Source organism: Pelophylax lessonae (assembly GCF_965119305.1).
Source record: "Pelophylax lessonae genome assembly, chromosome: 7".
Lineage (NCBI taxonomy): Eukaryota > Metazoa > Chordata > Amphibia > Anura > Ranidae > Pelophylax > Pelophylax lessonae.
The window spans coordinates 122916786-122940070 of NC_138774.1; the positions used below are offsets into that span (position 1 = coordinate 122916786).

Here is a 23285-nt window from a genome sequence, read left to right on the forward strand (position 1 = left end):
ATCAGCATACCAAGACATTTTGGATTTCATGCTCCCAATTTTGTGGACACAGTTTGGGATGACCCCTTCCTGTTCCAACATTACTGCACACCAGTGCACAAAGCAAGGTCCATAAAGAACACCTTTGGATTAAATTAGAGTGAAGATTGCGAGCCAGGCCTTCTCGTCTAACATCAGTGCTTGACCACACAAATGTGCTTCTTAAAGAATAGTCAAACATTCCCATAGACACACTCCTAAATCGTTTGGACAGCCTTCCCAGAAGAGCTGAAGCTGTTATAGCTGCAAAGGGTTGGCCAACTCAATATTGATCCCTATGGACTAAGACTGGTATGCCATTAATGTTCATGTGCGTGTAAAAGCTGGTGTCCAAATACTTTTGACAATACAGTGTATGTCAGCTTATAGCTTACCTCCCCAGCAACATACATTTATTAAATACCTGTTGATCCTGACAGTTTCCTCTCTCTTTCTGGCTTTGCTGTTGTAGGGTGACAGCACTTAACATAGACTCCTAACGCTGCAGTAGCGTTGTCACCACATCTAGCACACCTCTGCTTTGGAACTACAGGACACCATGCCTTTGAGATCCTGTTGTCATCCTTAGACACAGGCAGCCTCACCTCCCGGCTTGTCCCAAGGTGCGAGATTGGCTAAAGAAGTCAGTGGCAATGTCACAAGCAGGCTGAAGTCCACACAAAGCTCCGGTCCCCAGAGACAGGAAGGAATTGAGCTGTGGTCACTTGAGGACTAAAAAATGCAGATAAGGGTAGAATAGAAATGCTTGCCTAAGCCCTTTTGTTTTCTTCTGCACTCAGACTGCCTGTGTGTACCTCGCTCTCCCCTTCTCCATTCTCTGTAGGGTATATGAAAGACAAGAGCAACGCAACAATAGCACACGTCCAATAGAAGGTTCAATAATCATGATACAAAAGTGGGTAACCAATGTGTTTTGGGGGCTCAAAACCCCTCCTTCCTGAGGGATCATATAGATGTGGTGACAGTGCAGCAGCCACTAAGCCTTTCCATCATTACAGGAGTTGTAAAGTCAGAAGGTTTTTTATCCAAATGCATTCTATGCATTAAGATAAAAAACCTTCTGTGTGTAGCAGCCTCCCCAGCACCCCCTAATACTTACCTGAGCCCCATCTCTGTCCAGCGATGTTCACGAGTCTCTCGCCATCCAGGACTCTTTTTCCTGATTGGCTGTGACACAGCCGCGGCGCCATTGGCTCCTGCGGCTGTCAATCATAGTCAGTTAGACAGTTAGGTACTAACTAAAGTCAGTTAGTAATCAGAAGAGAGAGGGGGTGAGGCCGAACGGCAGCTCCATGTCTGAATGGACACACGGAGCTGCAGCTCGGCTCGGGTGCCCCCATAGCAAGCTGCTCGACAGTGGGGGAGCAGCAACGAGGGACCCGAGAAAAGGAGGATCCGGGCTGCTCTGTGAAAACCAATTGAACTGTACAGGGCAGGTACAGTAAGTATAACATGTTTTTTATTAAAAAAAAAAAAGAGTCTTTACAATCACTTTAAACCCTGGTTACCTTGAAGTGCAGCACTCCCACAACATGCATCTACTTCTTCATTCTATAATTTGAAGTGTTCATGCAACTAAATCTAGCCTGTTCCAGGAAGAAACTGGCTCGTGGTCACAACATCACCACTCTCTAGACCTGATTCACACCTTTGCATTTTTTTTTCCAGATAAACTTTTATTAAAGGTACAAATAAAAAAGTGGTACACACAAAAACACATGCATTGTTCTCAACTGTCCCGGATTGTGAGGGACTGTTCCTGATTTGGAACAAAGTCACCCTGTCCCCCTTTCCTCCTCATTTGACCCTCATTTTGGTCTGATCTATATCGTTTTATATAAAATTCACTTTTTATCTTTCATAAAGTGTTTCCTAGTGCTAAACCTTTCATCCAATTTCAAATCTGCTGCATTTGTACATTTCGAAAGCCAGTATAAAGGAATAGTAGTGGTAAAAAAAAAAAAAAAAATAAGCATTTGTGGGGTAAATAATAATTTTCAATTTTTTTATTATTCTCCTTTAAGGGGGCAGGGCAGGGGGTGTGTCCTATGAGTACATACTTTTGCTAAAAGGTGTCCCTCGGTCCCATCTCAAAAAGTTGGGGGGTATGCACATGTGCTTTAAAAATACATTGAATCGAATGTGGCCATTCACATCTATGTGCTGTGTTGTTAAAAAATGAGGCATGTCTGACTCTCTTCACACACATTAAAAGTGGGTTAAAAAAAGAAAAAAGCACACACCGCAAAATCTGAACCTGGCCTAATGTCTATGGCCACCCCATAGACATTAGACTATGAATAGACCATGGGTCTATTCTTTGCTGTCTTGCAGAGCTAGCAGTACTGCTGCAATCTGACACTTCCAGGTGTGTCAGATAGCAAGTTTTCTGCTGTAAACAGAGATTCCACCCAGCAAGCAGTGACCTAAAACAAGTACACAGACCATTAGTTTTGACTTTGCTCTGACTTTCCAATCTGACTTCTTGTTCTAGATCTGTGATTCAGAAAGTACTGAAGCCAGAGACAGCCAGGGAACTATTGTAGTATCCACTGAAGTCAGAATTGACAGCCATGTATTCTTGACAGTACAGGTTTTTCAGGAGCTGTGACCGTTTGACTGATAATCACTCAGTCTTGCAGCAATGTATACAAATAACATTTATATTGGGGTTTTTTTTATATTGTCAGATAGAGCTTTCTTTTGGTGGTATTTAGGAGACACTTGGATTTTTTAAATATATTTTAATATACAAAAGAAAAAAAAGACCCAATATTTTTAAAAATTTCCATTACTGATAAAATAAAAATGTCCGGCCAGTACAAACACCCTCATAAGGACCCCTTTTTTAGAAAGTACACCCAAAATCAATTTTTTGGCACAAATCTTTGGAGATAAAAAAGTATGCTGGTATTGGGGTAGGTAAAAGTATCGAGCTTGGTAGTGATGCACTAGATCAGTGTTTCTAAACCTTTTTTCAGTCAAGGCACCCTTTAAAACTATAGACAATCTCAAGGCACCCCACTCTAAAATATAAAGAAAGTATTCTAAAGGTTTTACATAATGCAGCAGCATCCACACCACGGAGGACAACCAACGTTAAAGGTTATTTTGATTTATTCTTTCAAAGCAAATACAGTTTTGCACACTGGTACTGGCTAGTATTCCAATGTTTCTCCTCTCCCTCAATTTCTCTCCATCAGTCATGACCCCAGTGCTGAGGAAGAGAGGCAGAGGATGGTCAAACAAGGATGCTGTGGAGGCAACAGACATCCTCTTTATCAACTAATGTTGTTAGGATGCCACTGTCTAGAAAGTCGTAATGGTGCACAATAAAAACCTGTGGCTTTGTGTAACTAAAAGGCAGGCTTCACCCATCCACTGGCTTGCAGACAATTTTTGATACATTTTTAGGCATTTTCCCAAGGCATCCCTGATGAAACCTCAAGGCACCCTGGTTGAAAAAGCCTGCACTAGACACTGTGCATACTGGCAGTACACAGAGGCAGGAGGCGATGAAGGGGTGCAGCAGCACAGTGGCTAAGTGGTTAGCAATTATACCAAGTAGCACTAGAGGCATGGGTTTGAATCCCAACGACGGCACTATATGCTTGGATTTACATGTTCTCCCTGTGCCTGCATGGTTTTCCTTGTGGGTACTCCGGTTTCCGGCCACACTCCAAAGACATGCTGGTAGGTTAATTGCCATTTGTCTCAATTGACCCTAGTATATTTACAGTATTTATGAGTGTGATGATAAATTGATGGCACTATATAATTACCTTTAATAAGTAAATAGGGGTTAGGCTTCACACTGGTTTATTGTATACACTGTTTCTGTTAGATGCATTAATGTACAGACCACATACAGTGGGAGGATGGAGATAAGAAGGGTTCAAGAAATTATCTCAGAAAAGGATTGTGAGAGCTATGTGTAATTTTGTGCATTCCTTTCTGAGATACAGCTTATTGGAAACTATTATATCAGTGTTTCTGGTCTCTGCCTATTCTACCTCTGGTCCTTAATAATAAATAGCTGCATAAGAAGTCTATAAACTATTAGCAGTGAGCACAGAAACACTGCGCTCCATCAGAATTGTTAGTGACTCAAAGTTACCAAGGGGATTTTGGTGAAATGAATACTGTCAACAGTGCTGAAACTCTCAATTTCACTCATTCAGCTGCTTAGGTTAAAGAGGTTGTAAACCCGTTTAAAATTTTTTTTTTTTTTTTACATCCTGCAAGAGAAACACATAATGAGCTAGTATGCATCGCATACTAGCTCATTATGAAATACTTACCTTAGAACGAGCCCCCGCCGTGCCGCTCACTCACCTGTATGACGAGCGACATGTTCAGTCGCCCGTCTTCCGGGATCGCGGCATCCGGCCATCTGATTGGCCGGAGCCGCGGTGACGTCACTCCCGCGCACGCGCGCGGGAGCCGACGGTCACGGCACGGGGCTCTGAAGGAACGGCACGATCAGCCGTTCCTTCAGAGCGCATGCGCCAGTGACGTCACTGGCTGCATTAAAGGTAAATATCTCCTAAACGGTACATGTTTAGGAGATATTTACAGTACCTATAGGTAAGCCTTATCATAGGCTTACCTATAGGTACAACTTCCCGAGGAGGGTTTACTTCCTCTTTAAATTTGCGTGAAAAAAATATTTTTTTTTCTTTATTTCAACAATATTTTTTGAACAGTGTATTTCGTTTAGTGTATTTCATTTAGTGGTCTTTTTTTATTCCTTTTTTTTGTTGTTGTTATTTGTCAATGTATGTGTCACAAATATTATTGTTTTGCTCTGGTTTTTTTTGTGTATGAAAAATGTCAAATGAGGAGTCTAACGAGGGTCAGTTTTTTTTTTTTTTTTTCTTGGCACAAGAAAAGGTCAAGGATAGCTAGGATGAGCTTCCATAATCTTCAGGAGCCATTGCATTCTCAATAATAATGTCATTTCCCTTTGACCCCAATGCAATTTGCAATAATTGTGAGATTTCACTCAAATATTCTTTGTTCACCAAAATTTTAGCCACTTCAGCTCCGGGAAGGTTTTACCCCCTTAATGACCAGGCCATTTTTGCGATATAACACTGTGTTCCTTTAACAGACAATTGCGTGGTCGTGCGAAGCTTTACCCAAATAAAATTGATGTATTTTTTTTCCTCACAAATAGAGTTTTCATTTGGAGGTATTTGATCACCTCTGCAGTTTTTATTTTTTGCACTATAAACAAAAACAAAAAAAAAAAAAACAATTGTGAAAAAAAACAATATTTTTTAATTTCTGCTATAAAACATTTTTTCATCAATTTAGGCCAATTTGTATTCTGCTACATATTTTTGGTAAAAAAAAATCCCAATAAGTGTATATTGATTGGTCTGTGCAAAAATGTATAGCGTCTACAAACTATTGGATACATTTATCGACTTTTTATTTTTTTCATTGTTTTTACTAGTAATGGCGGCAATCAGCAATTTTTAGCGGCATATTTTGGCTGACAAATCTGACACTGTATGTTTGAGGGTCTATGTAAGTTCAACATTGGAAGATTTAAGTAATGAAACTGAAGCAAAAGTTCTATAAAGTTGTAAATGAGAAAATTAAGAAATACAAAAGGGTTATATTGTAGATACTAAAACTGAGAAAATGGCATATGAGAAAAGTGAGCCTTTGTATGTTTAACCTCCCTGGCGGTATGATTATTTCAGATTTTAGGTGCTGAAAGCGGTACCATTATTTTGTATGTAATTCTTAAGGATGAGCAGCCCAAACCAACTATTTACATATGATTTTTTATTTACTGTGCGTTCTTCTTTATAACATCTCAGGTTTGATCAAGTTTGAAACACAAAATCCACAAAATTATAATATAATAAATAACTATAAATAAGTTAAAGTATACATATATATATGTATATATGTGTATATATATATATATATATTTATACACACACACACACACATATACGTATATATATTATGTGTATGTATATACAGTGCCTTGCGAAAGTATTCGGCCCCCTTGAACTTTGCGACCTTTTGCCACATTTCAGGCTTCAAACATAAAGATATAAAACTGTAATTTTTTGTGAAGAATCAACAACAAGTGGGACACAATCATGAAGTGGAACAAAATTTATTTGATATTTCAAACTTTGTTTAACAAATAAAAACTGTAAAATTGGGCGTGCAAAAGTTTTATATCTTTATGTTTGAAACCTGAAATGTGGCAAAAGGTCGCAAAGTTCAAGGTGGCTGAATACTTTCGCAAGGCACTGTATATATATATATATATATATATATATATATATATATATATATATATATATATATATATATATATATATATATATATAAAGTACAGTAAAACTGCAGGCAAGGGCACTGAGGGGCGAACTAAGGTCAATTTATTGTATTTAGTAATGTAATCCAATAGGATTACAATATATCAGTGTGTTTGTGTATTTTACATTTTGAATTGGCCGCCGGTTCCACCGCCCTGCGACGCGATGCTCGCAGGGAATGGAAGCCGGGGCACACAGCATCAGGCAGAAGATCCAGGCCGTCGTGCACTGCCAGAATACATCGCGGGATCCTGGGGACAAGGTAAGTAACCTCTTCCAGGATCCAGCGACTTCTACCTGGCGGTACCCCGAGTGTGGCTCGGGGTTACCGCTATTGGCACTAAAATTTCACCCCGAGCCACACTTGGGAATACCGCCAGGGAGGTTAATGGAAAAAATCTATTTGTAGCAGAGATGGCTACAGTCTTTGCATGTTTGTGTGCCTGTGTGACTGTCCAGATTCATCCCCCCTCCCTTCACATGTTTGTGTGTCTGTGTAAAAAAGGGACAGAGAGATGGAGAGATTATTACAGACATTTATATTTATTTGAGGGTCTATGTAAGTTTCTTATTAGGAGAGATAAGTAATCAAACTAAGGTGAAAGTTTTGTAAAGTGGTACTATATATAAGAAGGATAGAAGCCTTTGTAGAAAGTTTTTGTATGTTTAACTGAGAAATCATTTGTACAGCCTCCCCCATACATAGAGGGACATGTCACAAGCAGAGAGCAAGTCTCAATGCCCCACCCTGTAGACTGGGGGAATTAAGTTTAAGTCATTATGTTGCACAGAAAGATGACCAGATCCTGTCAGTCTTCAGTCGCAGTGTATATACCCCAAACTGATAATGGGGTACTTTGACGCAGTAGTGGGCTTGAGCACGATATGGCCATATGGTGGGACCAAACCCCCATTTTTATTTATGGACTCTCTTCAGATTTGGTAGTAATTTCTTTTGCATTTGCGTGTCATCCAAGCTGCAGTGGCAACTGAGTTAGTGACAGAATTCCACAGGGCAACACACAAAGGCAAAACAGCCATTGAAAAGGCCCTAGAGAGACATTTTTATATTCCCCGGCTACCTACACTGCCACAAGCTGTAGCCAGCAGATGCATAGAATGTGTCCAAAACAACTCCAGACAAGGGCCTGTACCAACTCCGGGAATACAAGCTGTAGGAGCCTCACCGATGGAAGAATTATTGGTTGGCTTCACTTTCATGCATCCCTCAGAGTGATACAAATTTTTGCTAGTGGCTGTCTGCACCTATTCGGGCGGGGTACAGGCCTGGCCCACACGACCTGAGACTCCAAAAGAAGTGGTCAAATGCCTGCTCCATGAAATCCCTAGATATGGAATCCCCTCATCCATAGGTTCAGATAATGGCCTGGCCTTTGTTCACAAGTGCCTCCAGGAATTAGCAACAGCACTCAAGATGACTTGGAAACTACATACGGCGTATCGACCTCAAAGCTCTGGAAAAGTGGAAAGAATGAATCCTACCCTGAAATCGCAACTGGCGAAACTCTGTCAGGAAACCCAAATGTAGTGGACCTTGATGCTGCCCATTGCTCTGCTGAAAATTCTGAGTACTCCAACAAAGAGGACACAATTGTCCCCTTTTAAAGTACTATATGGTAGCCCCCCCACCCATCATTAAAGACATCAAGGGAGATTTATACCAGAGAGGGGGGGTTGTGTACCATCAACTGTTACAAAAATTAGGGGAGAATATGCAGGACATAGGGAAATGGGTCCAGTCCATCCCTTTGTGCCAGGAGATACAGTATGGGTGAAAGAGTGTAACAAAAATGGAGGGGTTCTTATATTGTTCTACTTTCAACCCCCACAGCCATTAAGGTGGCCGAGGTGACCCCTAGATACACCACTCCAGGGTAAAGCAAACTGCTGACCACACAGACTCCTGGCTGAGTACAGTAGACCCTTAGGACCCTTTAAAGCTAAAACTGACCAGAGAAATCAGAGGGAAGAATTCCAGCCCTGCTCCTGATACACACCTGGAAGCTGTCAGGCCTGCGCACGGCAGAAGATAGTTGGACTGCAGCCCTGCTCCCAACACATACCTGGAAGCTGTTGGGGAACCACAGCCAGATTAATAGTGAGGAATATAGTGTATGGATATGGGACCACAGCCGGGCTCATAGTGAGAAGTATAGTGTATATATATGCGACCACAACCGGTTTAATAGTGAGGAATGTAGTGTATGGATATGGGACCACAGCCAGGCTCATAGTGAGGAGTATAGTGTCTGGATATGGGACCACAGCCGGTTTAATAGTGAGGAATATAGTTTATGGATATGGGTCCACAACCAGGTCATAGTTAGGAGTATATTGCATGGATATGAGACCGCAGCCAGGTCATAGTGAGGAATATAGTGTATGGATATGGGACCACAGCCAGGTTTATAGTGAGGAGTATAGTGTATGGATATGGGGCCACAACCGGGTTTATAGGGAGTAGTATAGTGTATGGATATAGGACCACAGCTGGGCACATAGAGAGGAGTAAAGTGTATGCATATGGGACCACAGCTGGGTCATTGTGAGGAGTATAGTGTATGCATATGGGACCACAGCCGGGTTTATAGTGAGGAGTATAGTATATGGATATAGGACCACAGCGGGACACATAGTGAGGAGTATAGTGTATGGATATGGGACCACAGCCGGGCACATAGTGAAGAGTATAGTGCATGCATATGGGACCACAACTGTGTCATAGTGAGGAGTATAGTATATGGATATGGGACCACAGCCGGGCACATAGTGAGGAGTATAGTGTATGGATACAGCCAGGTCATAGTGAGCAGTATAGTACATGGATATGGGACCACAACCAGGTCACAGTGAGGAGTATAGTGTATGGATATGGGACCACAGCCGGGATTATAGTGAGGAGTATAGTGTATGGATATGGGACCACAGCCAGGTTTATAGTGAGGAATATAGTGTACGGATATGGGACCACAGGCGGGTTCATAGTGAGGAATATAGTGTATGGATATGGGACCACAGCCAGGTTTATAGTGAGGAATATAGTGTATGGATATGGGACCACAGCCGGGTTCATAGTGCGGAGTATAGTGTATGAATATGGGACCACAGCCAGGTTTATAGTGAGGAATATAGTGTATGGATATGGGACCACAGCCGGGTTCATAGTGAGGAATATAGTGTATGGATATGGGACCACAGCCGGGTTCATAGTGAGGAGTATAGTGTATGGATATGGGACCACAGCCAGGTCACAGTGAGGAGTATAGTGTATGGATATGGGACCACAGCCGGGATTATAGTGAGGAGTATAGTGTATGGATATGGGACCACAGCCAGGTCACAGTGAGGAGTAAAGTGTATGGATATGGGACCACAGCCGGGATTATAGTGAGGAGTATAGTGTATGGATATGGGACCACAGCCAGGTTCATAGTGAGGAATATAGTGTATGGATATGTGACCACAGCCGGGCACATAATGAGGAATATAGTGTATGGATATGGGACCACAGCCGGGATAATAGTGAGGAATATAGTGTATGGATATGGGACCACAGCCGGGATTATAGTGAGGAATATAGTGTATGGATATGGGACCACAGCCAGGTTTATAGTGATGAATATAGTGTATGGATATGGGACCACAGCCGGGTTCATAGTGCGGAGTATAGTGTATGGATATGGGACCACAGCCAGGTTCATAGTGAGGAATATAGTGTATGAATATGGGACCACAGCCAGGTTTATAGTGAGGAATATAGTGTATGGATATGGGACCACAGCCGGGTTCATAGTGAGGAATATAGTGTATGGATATGGGACCACAGCCGGGTTCATAGTGAGGAGTATAGTGTATGGATATGGGACCACAGCCGGGTTCATAGTGAGGAATATAGTGTATGGATATGGGACCACAGCCGGGTTCATAGTGAGGAGTATAGTGTATGGATATGGGACCACAGCCGGGTTCATAGTGAGTATAGTGTATGGATATGGGACCACAGCCGGGCACACAGTGAGGAATATAGTGTATGGATATGGGACCACAGCCGGGCGCACAGTGAGGAATATAGTGTATGGATATGGGACCACAGCCGGGCGCACAGTGAGGAATATAGTGTATGGATATGGGACCACAGCCGGGCACACAGTGAGGAATATAGTGTATGGATATGGGACCACAGCCGGGCGCACAGTGAGGAATATAGTGTATGGATATGGGACCACAGCCGGGCACACAGTGAGGAATATAGTGTATGGATATGGGACCACAGCCGGGCGCACAGTGAGGAATATAGTGTATGGATATGGGACCACAGCCGGGCACACAGTGAGGAATATAGTGTATGGATATGGGACCACAGCCGGGCACACAGTGAGGAAAATAGTGTATGGATATGGGACCACAGCCGGGCGCACAGTGAGGAATATAGTGTATGGATATGGGACCACAGCTGGGCACACAGTGAGGAATATAGTGTATGAATATGGGACCACAGCCAGGTTTATAGTGAGGAATATAGTGTATGGATATGGGACCACAGCCGGGCACACAGTGAGGAATATAGTGAATGGATATGGGACCACAGCCGGGCACACAGTGAGGAATATAGTGTATGGATATGGGACCACAGCCGGGTTCATAGTGAATATAGTGTATGGATATGGGACCACAGCCAGGTTTATAGTGAGGAATATAGTGTATGGATATGGGACCACAGCCGGGTTCATAGTGAGGAGTATAGTGTATGAATATGGGACCACAGCCGGGTTCATAGTGAGTATAGTGTATGGATATGGGACCACACCCGGGATTATAGTGAGGAGTATAGTGTATGGATATGGGACCACACCCGGGATTATAGTGAGGAGTATAGTGTATGGATATGGGACCACAGCCAGGTCACAGTGAGGAGTAAAGTGTATGGATATGGGACCACAGCCGGGATTATAGTGAGGTGTATAGTGTATGGATATGGGACCACAGCCAGGTTCATAGTGAGGAATATAGTGTATGGATATGTGACCACAGCCGGTATAATAGTGAGGAATATAGTGTATGGATATGGGACCACAGCCGGGATTATAGTGAGGAATATAGTGTATGGATATGGGACCACAGCCAGGTTTATAGTGATGAATATAGTGTATGGATATGGGACCACAGCCGGGATTATAGTGAGGAGTATAGTGTATGGATATGGGACCACAGCCAGGTTTATAGTGATGAATATAGTGTATGGATATGGGACCACAGCCGGGTTCATAGTGAGGAATATAGTGTATGGATATGGGACCACAGCCGGGTTCATAGTGAGTATAGTGTATGGATATGGGACCACAGCCGGGCACACAGTGAGGAATATAGTGTATGGATATGGGACCACAGCCGGGCGCACAGTGAGGAATATAGTGTATGGATATGGGACCACAGCCGGGCACACAGTGAGGAATATAGTGTATGAATATGGGACCACAGCCAGGTTTATAGTGAGGAATATAGTGTATGGATATGGGACCACAGCCGGGCACACAGTGAGGAATATAGTGAATGGATATGGGACCACAGCCGGGCACACAGTGAGGAATATAGTGTATGGATATGGGACCACAGCCGGGTTCATAGTGAATATAGTGTATGGGTATGGGACCACAGCCAGGTTTATAGTGAGGAATATAGTGTATGGATATGGGACCACAGCCGGGTTCATAGTGAGGAGTATAGTGTATGAATATGGGACCACAGCCGGGTTCATAGTGAGTATAGTGTATGGATATGGGACCACACCCGGGATTATAGTGAGGAGTATAGTGTATGGATATGGGACCACACCCGGGATTATAGTGAGGAGTATAGTGTATGGATATGGGACCACAGCCAGGTCACAGTGAGGAGTAAAGTGTATGGATATGGGACCACAGCCGGGATTATAGTGAGGTGTATAGTGTATGGATATGGGACCACAGCCAGGTTCATAGTGAGGAATATAGTGTATGGATATGTGACCACAGCCGGTATAATAGTGAGGAATATAGTGTATGGATATGGGACCACAGCCGGGATTATAGTGAGGAATATAGTGTATGGATATGGGACCACAGCCAGGTTTATAGTGATGAATATAGTGTATGGATATGGGACCACAGCCGGGATTATAGTGAGGAGTATAGTGTATGGATATGGGACCACAGCCAGGTTTATAGTGATGAATATAGTGTATGGATATGGGACCACAGCCGGGTTCATAGTGAGGAATATAGTGTATGGATATGGGACCACAGCCGGGTTCATAGTGAGTATAGTGTATGGATATGGGACCACAGCCGGGCACACAGTGAGGAATATAGTGTATGGATATGGGACCACAGCCGGGCGCACAGTGAGGAATATAGTGTATGGATATGGGACCACAGCCGGGCACACAGTGAGGAATATAGTGTATGGATATGGGACCACAGCCGGGTTCATAGTGAATATAGTGTATGGATATGGGACCACAGCCGGGTTCATAGTGAATATAGTGTATGGATATGTGACCACAGCCAGGTTTATAGTGAGGAATATAGTGTATGGATATGGGGCCACAGCCGGGCGCACAGTGAGGAGTATAGTGTATGGATATGGGACCACACCCGGGATTATAGTGAGGAGTATAGTGTATGGATATGGGGCCACACCCGGGATTATAGTGAGGAGTATAGTGTATGAATATGGGACCACAGCCAGGTTCATAGTGAGGAGTAGTGACCACAGCCGGGGTATAGTGAGTGGAGTATAATGTATGGCACATGTGAGGAGTCCCAGTGTTTTGCTGTGTAGCGGACCTATACTGTGTCTGTGTAGTGGTGGCCGGGTTCCTCCTCTCGGGGGCGGGCAGTCTGGGCTCTTTGCCTCATCCCCGGGAAGGACTCTGGCTCTCAGATCGGCCCCTGTCATGGCGCCGTGCGGTACGGAGATGCCGGGCTCCCGGGGCAGGGGACTCGGGGCGGCGGTGCTGGTGATGGCGGTAGGCCTTTGTCGGGCGGAGGACAGCGCCATGGAGGAGGTCGTCACAGAGAAGCAGGTGGAGGCCAGTCACCGGCAGGACAGTGCCAACCTTCTGATCTTCATTCTGCTCCTCACCCTCACCATTCTCACAATCTGGCTCTTCAAGCATCGCAGATTCCGCTTTCTCCATGAGACTGGCCTGGCCATGATCTACGGTTAGTATATGGAGCCCCCAGGAGCCCCTCATGGCACTCAGGGAGGGTTGTGGTGATTCTGCACTAGTCCTGAGACAGGTGTCAGTAAAGTTTATTGGGGTTATAGTACAATCAGGTCTCAGGATGTCCTGTCTTTCAGATGAAGATTGGGACCTGGGGGTCTCTGTGTCTCCCCCACTTCTTGCATGATGAGAATCGGGGCGACCTGGCATAATGTGGGATCTGCCGCCATCCATTATCGTCCATTGATGGAGAGAACCGTGAAAGTGGAGCTGTGACTAAGAATTGGAGATGTGTGAAGTGGGGGGGGGGTTTGTTGTACTATTAGGGATTCAAGAAAGATTTAGCCCCCATTCACATTGGGTCAATGTGACATGTCAAATCGCAGCCTATGGCCATGGCCGGCAATGGAACCATCCGAATTGGTGCAGCGCTAACTTTGCAGGCACCGCACCGATTTCCAAAAGTAGTTTCTGCGCTACTTTTGGCAACTTCGGGGGCGATTTCGATAGACCTCTGTGCATGAACTCACGCAGATGTCTCTCAAATCGCCCCAAACTTGCAATGAAATTTTGAGTACCTGCAGCTAGCTGAGGAGGCTGAGGCGGGTGATAAGTACCTGCGGCTAGCTGAGGCGGGTGATAAGTACCTGCGGCTAGCTGAGGCGGGTGATAAGTACCTGTGGCTAGTTCAGGGAAGTGTTTTGCCAGTTTGGTAACATTTCTGACATAGGGAAGAATTCAGGTACTACTGCCACTTTACGAACCTGTTCTGATGGTAATTAAAATGGGACTATACCCCCCTTGGCTCCAGCAATGTGACGTCCTGGTTCTCCCCAGTGACATCTTCAATCTTCCAGGTATTGATCACTGGCTGCTTTCATTAGTTGGGTGGAAGTGACTTCAGTCGGATTCAGTATTGCCAAATTTCTCCAGTGAGCTGCACATGCACAGCTTTTTGTACAGGGCTTGGCAGGCAAGTAGCTGACCTTCATGCAGGAGAGACGAAGCATTTGCACAAATTTTTAATTTTTTTTTACATAAGGTTTCACTTTAAAGACCATCACTGAGCTTACACATGGAGGTACTCCAGTGTACAGAGTGGGTATGGCTGTACTAAGAAGCTGTCATGTATGTGACATGTTTCCATCTCCAGTTCCATTCATCTGGCAGGCAGGAGATTTCCCAGCCCAAAGTTGAATGTAAACAAAGGGGCCGGGATACAGGTGATGTCATTACCCAGGAATGGCAATGCCTATACGTGGGAAATGAACTGTCACTGGGTGGGCGGAGCCTAAAGTGCAACCAGGAGACAAGTTCCCTATTAGGTCCTAATGGCTTTTAAATAGGGCTGCAACTAACGATTATTTTCATGATCGATTAGTTGGCTGATTATTGTTTCGATTAATCAGATATTAACCTTAACCACTTCAATACAGAGCGCTTTCACCCCCTTCCTGCCCAGGCCAATTTTCAGCTTTTAGCGCTGTTGCATTTTGAATGACAATTGCGTGCAACACTGTACCTAAACCAAATTTGTCATTTTCTTCCCCACAAATAGCTTTCTTTTGGTGGTATTTGATCACCGCAAGGTTTTTTCTTTTTTGCTAAACAAATAAAAAAAGACCGGAGAGTTTGAAAAAAAAAAAAAAAAAATTTTTTTTTGTTTGTTATACAATTTTGTAAATACGTTTTTTCCTGCACTGATGGGGTGGCACTGATAGGCAGCACTGATGGGCACTGATACGTGGCACTGATGGGCAGCACTGATGGGTACTGATAGGTAGCACTGATATGCAGCATTGGTGGGCACTGATAGGTGGCATTGATGGGCACTGATAGGTGACACTGATAGGCGGCACTGATATGTGGCACTGATATGCAGCATTGGAGGGCACTGCTAGGTGACACTGATGGGCACTGCTAGGTGACACTGATGGGCACTGCTAGGCAGCATTGGTGGGCACTGATAGATGGCACTGATGGTCACTGCTAGCTGACACTGATGGGCACTGATAGGCAGCACTGATAGGTGGCACTGGTGAGCAACACTGATGGGGAGGGCACTGGTGGGCTCCCTGAGCCCTGATTGCCATCCCTGGTGGCCATGGTGGGCATCCCTGGGGTCATGGGTGGGCATCCCTGGTGGTTCTAGGGGCACTCCCCCCCAAGGGTCTGCACTGGTAATCAATGCTCTTGATTACCAGTGCAGACCCCCCCTTTGTCAGGAGAGCCGCAGATCGGCTCTCCTCTACTCGTGCCTGTCAGGCAAGAACTAAGGAAAGCTGATCAACGGCTCTTCCTGTGTACTATGTGACCAGCTGTGATTGGACACAGTTTGTCACTTGGTAAAGAGGCTACGTCAGTAGGCTCTTTACCGAGATCGGAGATGCGGTGTTTCAGAGTGACATGCCGCATCACCGATCGCCGCGGGGGGGCGCGCAAAGCTCATTATCCTGCTGCCATCATATGACGTCCGGTCAGGATAATGCAACCACCTTCCCGCCGTCAATCGCCTATAGGGCGGGAAGTGGTTAAACAAAGTGTGGTGCATAATTTAGTAAATGTGTAAAGTTTAAAAAAAAAAAAAAAAAAAAGCAATATATTCCTAAATATTTATATGCAGTGGTACATATAAATAACCAACTATATGGTTTGGGAGCAAAATCTATAATCCAGTCTGAGAATAACAGACCGAAGAGAGATATATTGTATATACTATTAGAGGTTGAATCTGGTAAATATCATCAGACACAGATTTTTCGCATAAATATTCCCATCTGAAAGTGAATAAGTTTATGGCCAGCATAAGGCTCGGTTCACACCTATGCATTTTGCGTTTGATCTGTTTCTGCAGTGCTTTTTGTTGTGCGTTTTGCGTTTTTGCACACAAGATTTTGCTGCGATTTGCATTTTTTTAATGCTTTTTTTTTTTGGCCAATTTGTTGTTGGGCAGATTAAAAAATGCAAATCGTAGCAAAAACGCACTACATGCTTTTCTGCAGCTTCTCTATTGAACCAAAAAAGCAAACAAAAAGCACCGTTTTGGGTTGAAAAAGTCCTTGACCCTTTCCAAATACGCAGCGGCTGAAAAAAGCATAGATGTGAACGTTGCTAATAAGAAACTATGTTAAATGAACTGTAGTGCATTTCTGGAAAAATCACCAAAAAAATGCATAGGTGTGAACCAGGCCAAAGGCATTAAGTAGCAGTACCATGTTGTTTGTTTTTTTTGTATCGCCTGTAATAATGTGGGGAAAAAAATGAAAATTAGCCCTTTTATAGTATAAAAAGAGCAGATAATCGCTGGTATAAGGGGTTCATTTATACTGTGAAACAGTGAAAGTAATAATATATAATACTAATATATATATATATATATATCTGTCATGAAGCTATATAAAGGGTGGAAGGAAGATCTAAATCTTTTATATTGGTACTAAAAGCTGAGACTTTTTTTTCTTTTTCATGGATTTGATCATTTTAACCACTTGCCTACTGTGCACTTAAACACCCTTCCCATCCAGGCCAATTTTCAGCTTTCAGCGCTGTCACACTTTGACTGACAATTGCGCGGTCATGCTACACTGTACCCATATGAAATTTTTATCATTTTTTTCACACAAATAGAGCTTTCTTTTGGTGGTATTTAATCATCTCTGGGTTTTTTATTTTTTACCAAAAAAAAAATAATAAAGACAGAAAATTTGAAAACCACTATTGAACTTAATAGCAGCCTTGGATCCTCCCACTGCTGTGCACTGTCAATCAGCAGAGAGAGGACCTAAAGGGGAACTAGTCTCTGAGTACCCATCAGTCTTCGCTCACCCATACTACAATACTCCTTGGCCATTGGCATATCCTTGTGATGGGCACAGTGGTTGGGGAGGGAGTTCAATATGGACACTCCTACCTCGGTGCCAGGCAGGCACAAATACATCAATTAGCCGCAATCACAGTCAGTTTTTTTTGTGGTGGCCAACAGAATTCCAAAGGGTGTTTACAACACTCTCTATAAATTCCCCCCCCATGTCTTTTCTGCAATAAAGTATTCTTAGGGCTCATTCAAAGCAGCTTTTCTTGAAGCATTTAAAGTGGAATTTTAGGCTTTAAAATGAAAATGGGCAGACAGGCAGGATTGTCAATGTAGCGGAGACATGCTTTGTCTCGTCTGTATTAAAGCTACTTACCTGCCTGTTTCCCCTGTACAGTAAGCTGCACAAGCACAGCCTACTGCACTAATCTGGCACTGCTGAATCTGACGGAACTCCCCTTCATGTGTTGGTGTGATGTCATCTCAGCCCAGCCAATGACAGCAACCACCCCAAGATGCCAGCAGTGATTTCCAGTGACAGTACATCGCTGGATTCAAGGTGAGTATAGTTCTGCTTTAAAGCACCCATGTGCTCCATTTTGGGAATATTATACACCGATTTGTAAAGTGGTGAATGGTCATATCCCCGGAACAGACACGAGTTTCTGTGGACTTTAGTTTTGATTTAATGGGAGTGTGTATGGTCACTTCAAAACCCAGCTCTGGTAAAAGTAAAAACCCTCCCTGGTGGTGGAGTTGCACCTGCGCTACTAGGGTTGCATTTTTACTTTCCCAACCCTCTGGACTGTTCCTCCATGTCCTCACATCCAGTGCAGGTCTATGGGCCCTGCATTGGTCTTGATGACATACACCAGAGGGCATCTGAGCACTAGAACGTAGGGGAACAAAGACTGCCAGGACTGGCCTAGAAGTGTGGAGTAGCCTGTGGATTACAGCACAGATCTGGAAGAAATACACAAAGCACACCAATATTCAAGTAACAATACACATGCCTATTGGAGGGCACATGGAAGTTTTCTAAAGTAAACAAAGATCTTAATGGGAGCGCTGACTGTCACTTTAACCACTTGCCTACTGTGCACTTAAACACCCTTCCCATCCAGGCCAATTTTCAGCTTTCAGCGCTGTCACACTTTGAATGACAATTGCACGGTCATGCTACACTGTACCCATATGAAATTTTTATCATTTTTATTCACACAAATAGAGCTTTCTTTTGGTGGTATGTAATCACCTCTGGGTTTTTTATTTCTTACAAAAAAAAAGAATAAAGACAGAACATTTTGAAAAAGTTTTTCTTATTTTCTGCGAGTAAATTTTGAAAATAAATTTTTCTCCACTGATGTGCGCTGATGAGGTGGCACTGATGAGGTGGCACTTATGGGCACTGATGAGGTGGCACTTATGGGCACTGATGAGGAGGTACTAATATGCCGCACTGATAGGCGGCACTGAGAGGTGGCACTGCTGGGCACTGAGAGGTGGCACTGCTGGGCACTGAGAGGTGGCACTGCTTGGCACTGAGAGGCGGCACTGACGGGCACTGATAGGCGGCACTGATGGGCACTGGCGGATGGCACTGGACACTGACGGGTGGCACTGATGAGCGGCACTTATGGGCAGCACCATCAGTACCCACACTCAGTGCCCATAGTGCTGCCAGTCAGTGCTAATCAGTGCCTAGATGAGCAGGCACTGACTGGCAGCACTATGGGCACTGATTGTGGGCATTGATGGGGGCACTTATGGCAGGCACTGTGGGCACTGATGGGGGGGCACTGTGTGTATGTTTTTACCTTTTAGTAATCAGGGCACTGGTGATCAGTGCCCTGATTACATCGCTGTGTGTCCCCGGCGCTGTGAGGCTCCCCCTCCTTCCTCACACTGCAGGCTTTGTGTGAGGAAGGAGCGCCGGCGATGAGAGATGATCTCATATGTTTACATATGAGATCATCGCTCATTGGACGGCCCGATCACGTGGTGAATGGCCGCTGTGATTGGCCATTCACCACGATCTGTGATCTGTGATCGGCCGCTCGCGGAAGCGCGCGGGGGGCGTGTCACTGGAGGCCGTTTAAAAACGGCCTCCCGAAAATTCGAGTCCGCGCTGCAGCCGTATATAGGCTGTAGCGCGGATGGCAGCAGGTTAAACAAGCTGCCAACAGACTTCAGAAAGGCAGCTAGCAAGATATTTAAAGCTGAACTCCAGAGCAAGTAAAAAATTTTATTTTTGTAAGAACTTAGCATAAAATTCTTTCCTCTTACGTCCTCTGTCAGACGCAGCTCTCCATAGTTTCTTCACCAATGGGTAATGCGCCATCTACAGGAGTAGACTTGGCAGTGAAACTTTTTAGAAACTTTTCACCTGACAGGCCTATAGGGGCTGTCGCTCATGACCTTACCCCAGACACACCGTGCTCACTAATCAGTTTCTTGCTGCCTAGTGTTAGGAGTAGGACCTAGGTTCCCTGCTGGTCTTAGTTTTTTATTTTCAGTTTTTTATTTTCTATTGAGAATTTCTTTCAGGGATGAATTATTGTTTTGAGGTAAGCTCCTGTTGGGGTTGAGCTTCTGTTGCCCTGTTGGCTATGTTTTCTCTAGCCTTGCTGAAATGTTAACAGTTGTTGGTTGCATTCTTCCCACCCCTCATGCCTACACTGCTATGGGACGTCCCATTGGTGAAGAAACTTTGCAGGGCTGCGTATGTCAGAGGACGTAAGAGAAAATAGAATTTTTGTAAGAACTTACCGTAATAGAATTTTCTCTAAGTCCTCTGACAGACGCAGCTCCCGCCCCTCTATTTTGGGGTTGGTTGTGTTTTCCTTCACTGCTTGCTACGAAAGTGATTAGTGAGCATGGTGTGTCTGGGGTTATGTAATAACCGACAGCCCCTATAGGCGTGTCAGGTGAAACGTTTCTAAAAGGTTTCACTGCCTAGTCTACTCCTGTAGATGGCGCATTACCCATTGGTGAAGAAACTACGGAGAGCTGCGTCTGTCAGAGGACTAAGAGGAAAGATTTTTACGCTGAGTTCTTACAAAAATTTTATTTTTTACTTCTTCTGGAGTTCAGCTTTAAATATCTTGCTAGCTGCTTTTCTGAAGTCTGTTGGCAGATTGTTTAAAGTGACAGTCAGCGCTCCCATTAACCACTTGCCTACAGTGCACTTTCACCCCCTTCCTGCCCAGACCGATTTTCAGCTTTCAGCACTCTCACACTTTGAATGACATTGAATGATTATTCAGTGATGCAACACTGTACCCATAAAAAATTTGTGTCCTTTTTTTCACACAAATTCGACAGGCGGAAATCGCGGCAACATCGCACAGCGTTTGGGGTGCTATTGTAAATCATGGGCAACGCACAGGCGTCCCGCAATTTGCAATGATTTCTGGATCGCGGGCAGAATTGCGGTGATTCTGCCCGCGATCGCTACGCTCACATGTGAACGTAGCCTTATGGGTGGCAATTTCTGGGCACTGATGAGGTGACTGTTGGGTGACAGGTGCAATTGGGGGGGGGGGGGGGGGAGGACTGTGTGGGGACAGGCTTTTGTGCTTTTATATTGACAGGTATACAGAGCAGTAACTCACTGTTTCTGGCTCTGCTCTCCTCACACTGGAAACTGTGTGAGGGGAGAAGAGCTAGTAACAGTGAGTTACTGCTCTGTATATACATTTTGTGAACTGCTGTGAATGGATTCACAGCCGATCACATAGTAAACAGTCACTGTCAGTGGCTGATTACTACTGCCGGTGACTAGCTGTGTTCCTAGGGAACACAGAACCACCGGCATGACCGCTCAGCGCGCTCCCGATCGCGCATGCGCGGTCTTCTTCTGGTCGTCTCTATTGTGATCGGCTGTGTGATTAGATCACAGCCGATCACATGGGAAACAGCCATGCCCATTGGCTGTTTCCCCCCTGCCGGTGACGAGCTGTGTCTCGGGGACACGCCGCCACCGATAGTGCAGGGCGGCGTGCACACGATCGCGCGCCTGCCCTGCCTGAATGGGCCGACGTCATATGGCGGCGGCCCAGAACAATGGCCGCACCGCTCTGCTGTCATTTGATGGTGGGCGGGCGGCAAGTGGTTAATATCTTTGTTTATTTTCCCAAACTTCATGTGCCCTCCAATAGGCATGTGTATTGTTACTTGAATATTGGTGTGCTTTGTGTGTAATCCAGTGTGGTTCTAATTTCTGTACAGGAGCCTCCTGATAAGGACCGGTCACTGTTGCTCCCTCTCCTTGTGCTGGGAGACTGGTCTTGTCTCCGCCGCCTCCTGTTTACTGCAGGCAGCCTGTAGTGGGTGGGGCCTGCTGTGCTCCTGCTCTGCTCCTGTGCACAGGCCATGTACGGCACATTAATGTCACTACTACTTTTACATATTAATATCTGGTTTTGCAAAAGCAATTGGTGCACACAAAGTGGCTTTATTATTTTTATTTATGTATCTGAAGTTCAGCTTTAAAGTACGCCTGCAAGGAAGGAAATACAGGAGCTGCTGTTGCTGGCTATCCAGGTGGAAGTGTAGTTTTAATAGGTACCCGCTCCCCAAAAAAAAAACAAAAGTGTCCAAAAGCAGTAAAGAAGAGGTGGAAAATCATAATTTTCCCTTTTGGGTGAAATTCCGCTTTAAGGGGAGAAATGGGTTTGGGGGGGGGGGGGGTGCTAAAAGTGAGGCTCAGTCTTGTGGTTTTCAGGTTACCCAACTGCAAGCCTAAATAGGCCTAAAAGCTCACACTGCTTTTATACAAACTGAAGCCTGTGTGAATTAGATCTACAGTAAGAAATGTATATACCTGTGCAGTTTAGGTTGGCTCCAGTTCACTTGTCTTCAGTTTGATTTGTGAAGAATATCTAGTTTTTACTTGGTCTGTTGGGGTTTATTGTAATATTGTAACTTACAGTAGCCTGTCTGAAAATATTGAAAACGTGATCACAATATACTGGGGGGGGGGGTTTTCTATGGGTTGCCGCCATTGCTCTTTACATGTTCCACCCATATTTAAAGTGTAACAGTGCAAATCATAACTGGGGATGAGCATATTTTTTTCCATCTGGGTCGCTGTCAGATATCTGCCCACCCGTGATCAGCCTAATTCTCATACTCACGCCTTTTAATGCTGAACTGTTGCATGCCAGGGCTATATTTATATTAACTTGAGCCAAACTTTTATTTTCCATTTTTGACAGAGTGCTCAAGGGTTGGAATGCCTTCCTGGTTTTTAACTACTTGGCATCCGGGCCACTTGTGACATTTCTCTCGTATGTGTCAAAATCTGTTTTTTTTTTTTTAAAACTACTTAGAACCCCCAATATTGTGTGTGTATGTATACAGTGTGTATATATATATATATATATATAATTCTATATATTTTTAGCAGTGACCCTAGGAAATAAAATGGCGGTCCTTGCAATTTTTTTTATATGACATGGTATTTGCGCAGCAATTTTTCAAACATGATTTTTTTTTTTTTTTGGAAGAAAAACTTTCATGAAAAAAAAAAAAAACACTAAAGTTAGCCCAATGATTTTGTATAATGTGAAAGATGTTGCCGAGTAAATACATACTTAAAATGTCAAGCTTTAAAATTGCGCTCACTCGTGGAATGGCGCCAAACTTCGATACTTAATCTCCATAGGCAATGCTTTAAAAAAAGTGTACAGGTTGCCAGTTTAGAGTTAGAGGAGGTCTTCCTTCAGAATTATAGCTCATATATACCTTTAAAAGATGGGCTGGTTGGCTCTCCTTTTATATGTTCATCGGAATATATAGAGATTATGTCATCTAATACAAATACTTTGAGTTAAGAAGTCCACGGAGGTCTCCGGAT

General features: G+C 44.1%; 1 protein-coding gene across 1 annotated transcript in view; it reads left to right on the forward strand.

Moving 5' to 3' along the window:
- The first annotated feature begins 13323 nt into the window (after positions 1 to 13323).
- The window catches only part of SLC9A6 (solute carrier family 9 member A6), a 170887-nt gene continuing 160925 nt past the window's right edge, over positions 13324 to 23285 (forward strand). Inside the window, exon 1 of the mRNA XM_082263490.1 lies at positions 13324 to 13612. Within this exon, the coding sequence (XP_082119616.1) occupies positions 13345 to 13612 (268 nt within the window). The 5' untranslated portion in view covers positions 13324 to 13344. The remainder of the gene's footprint in view (positions 13613 to 23285) is intronic.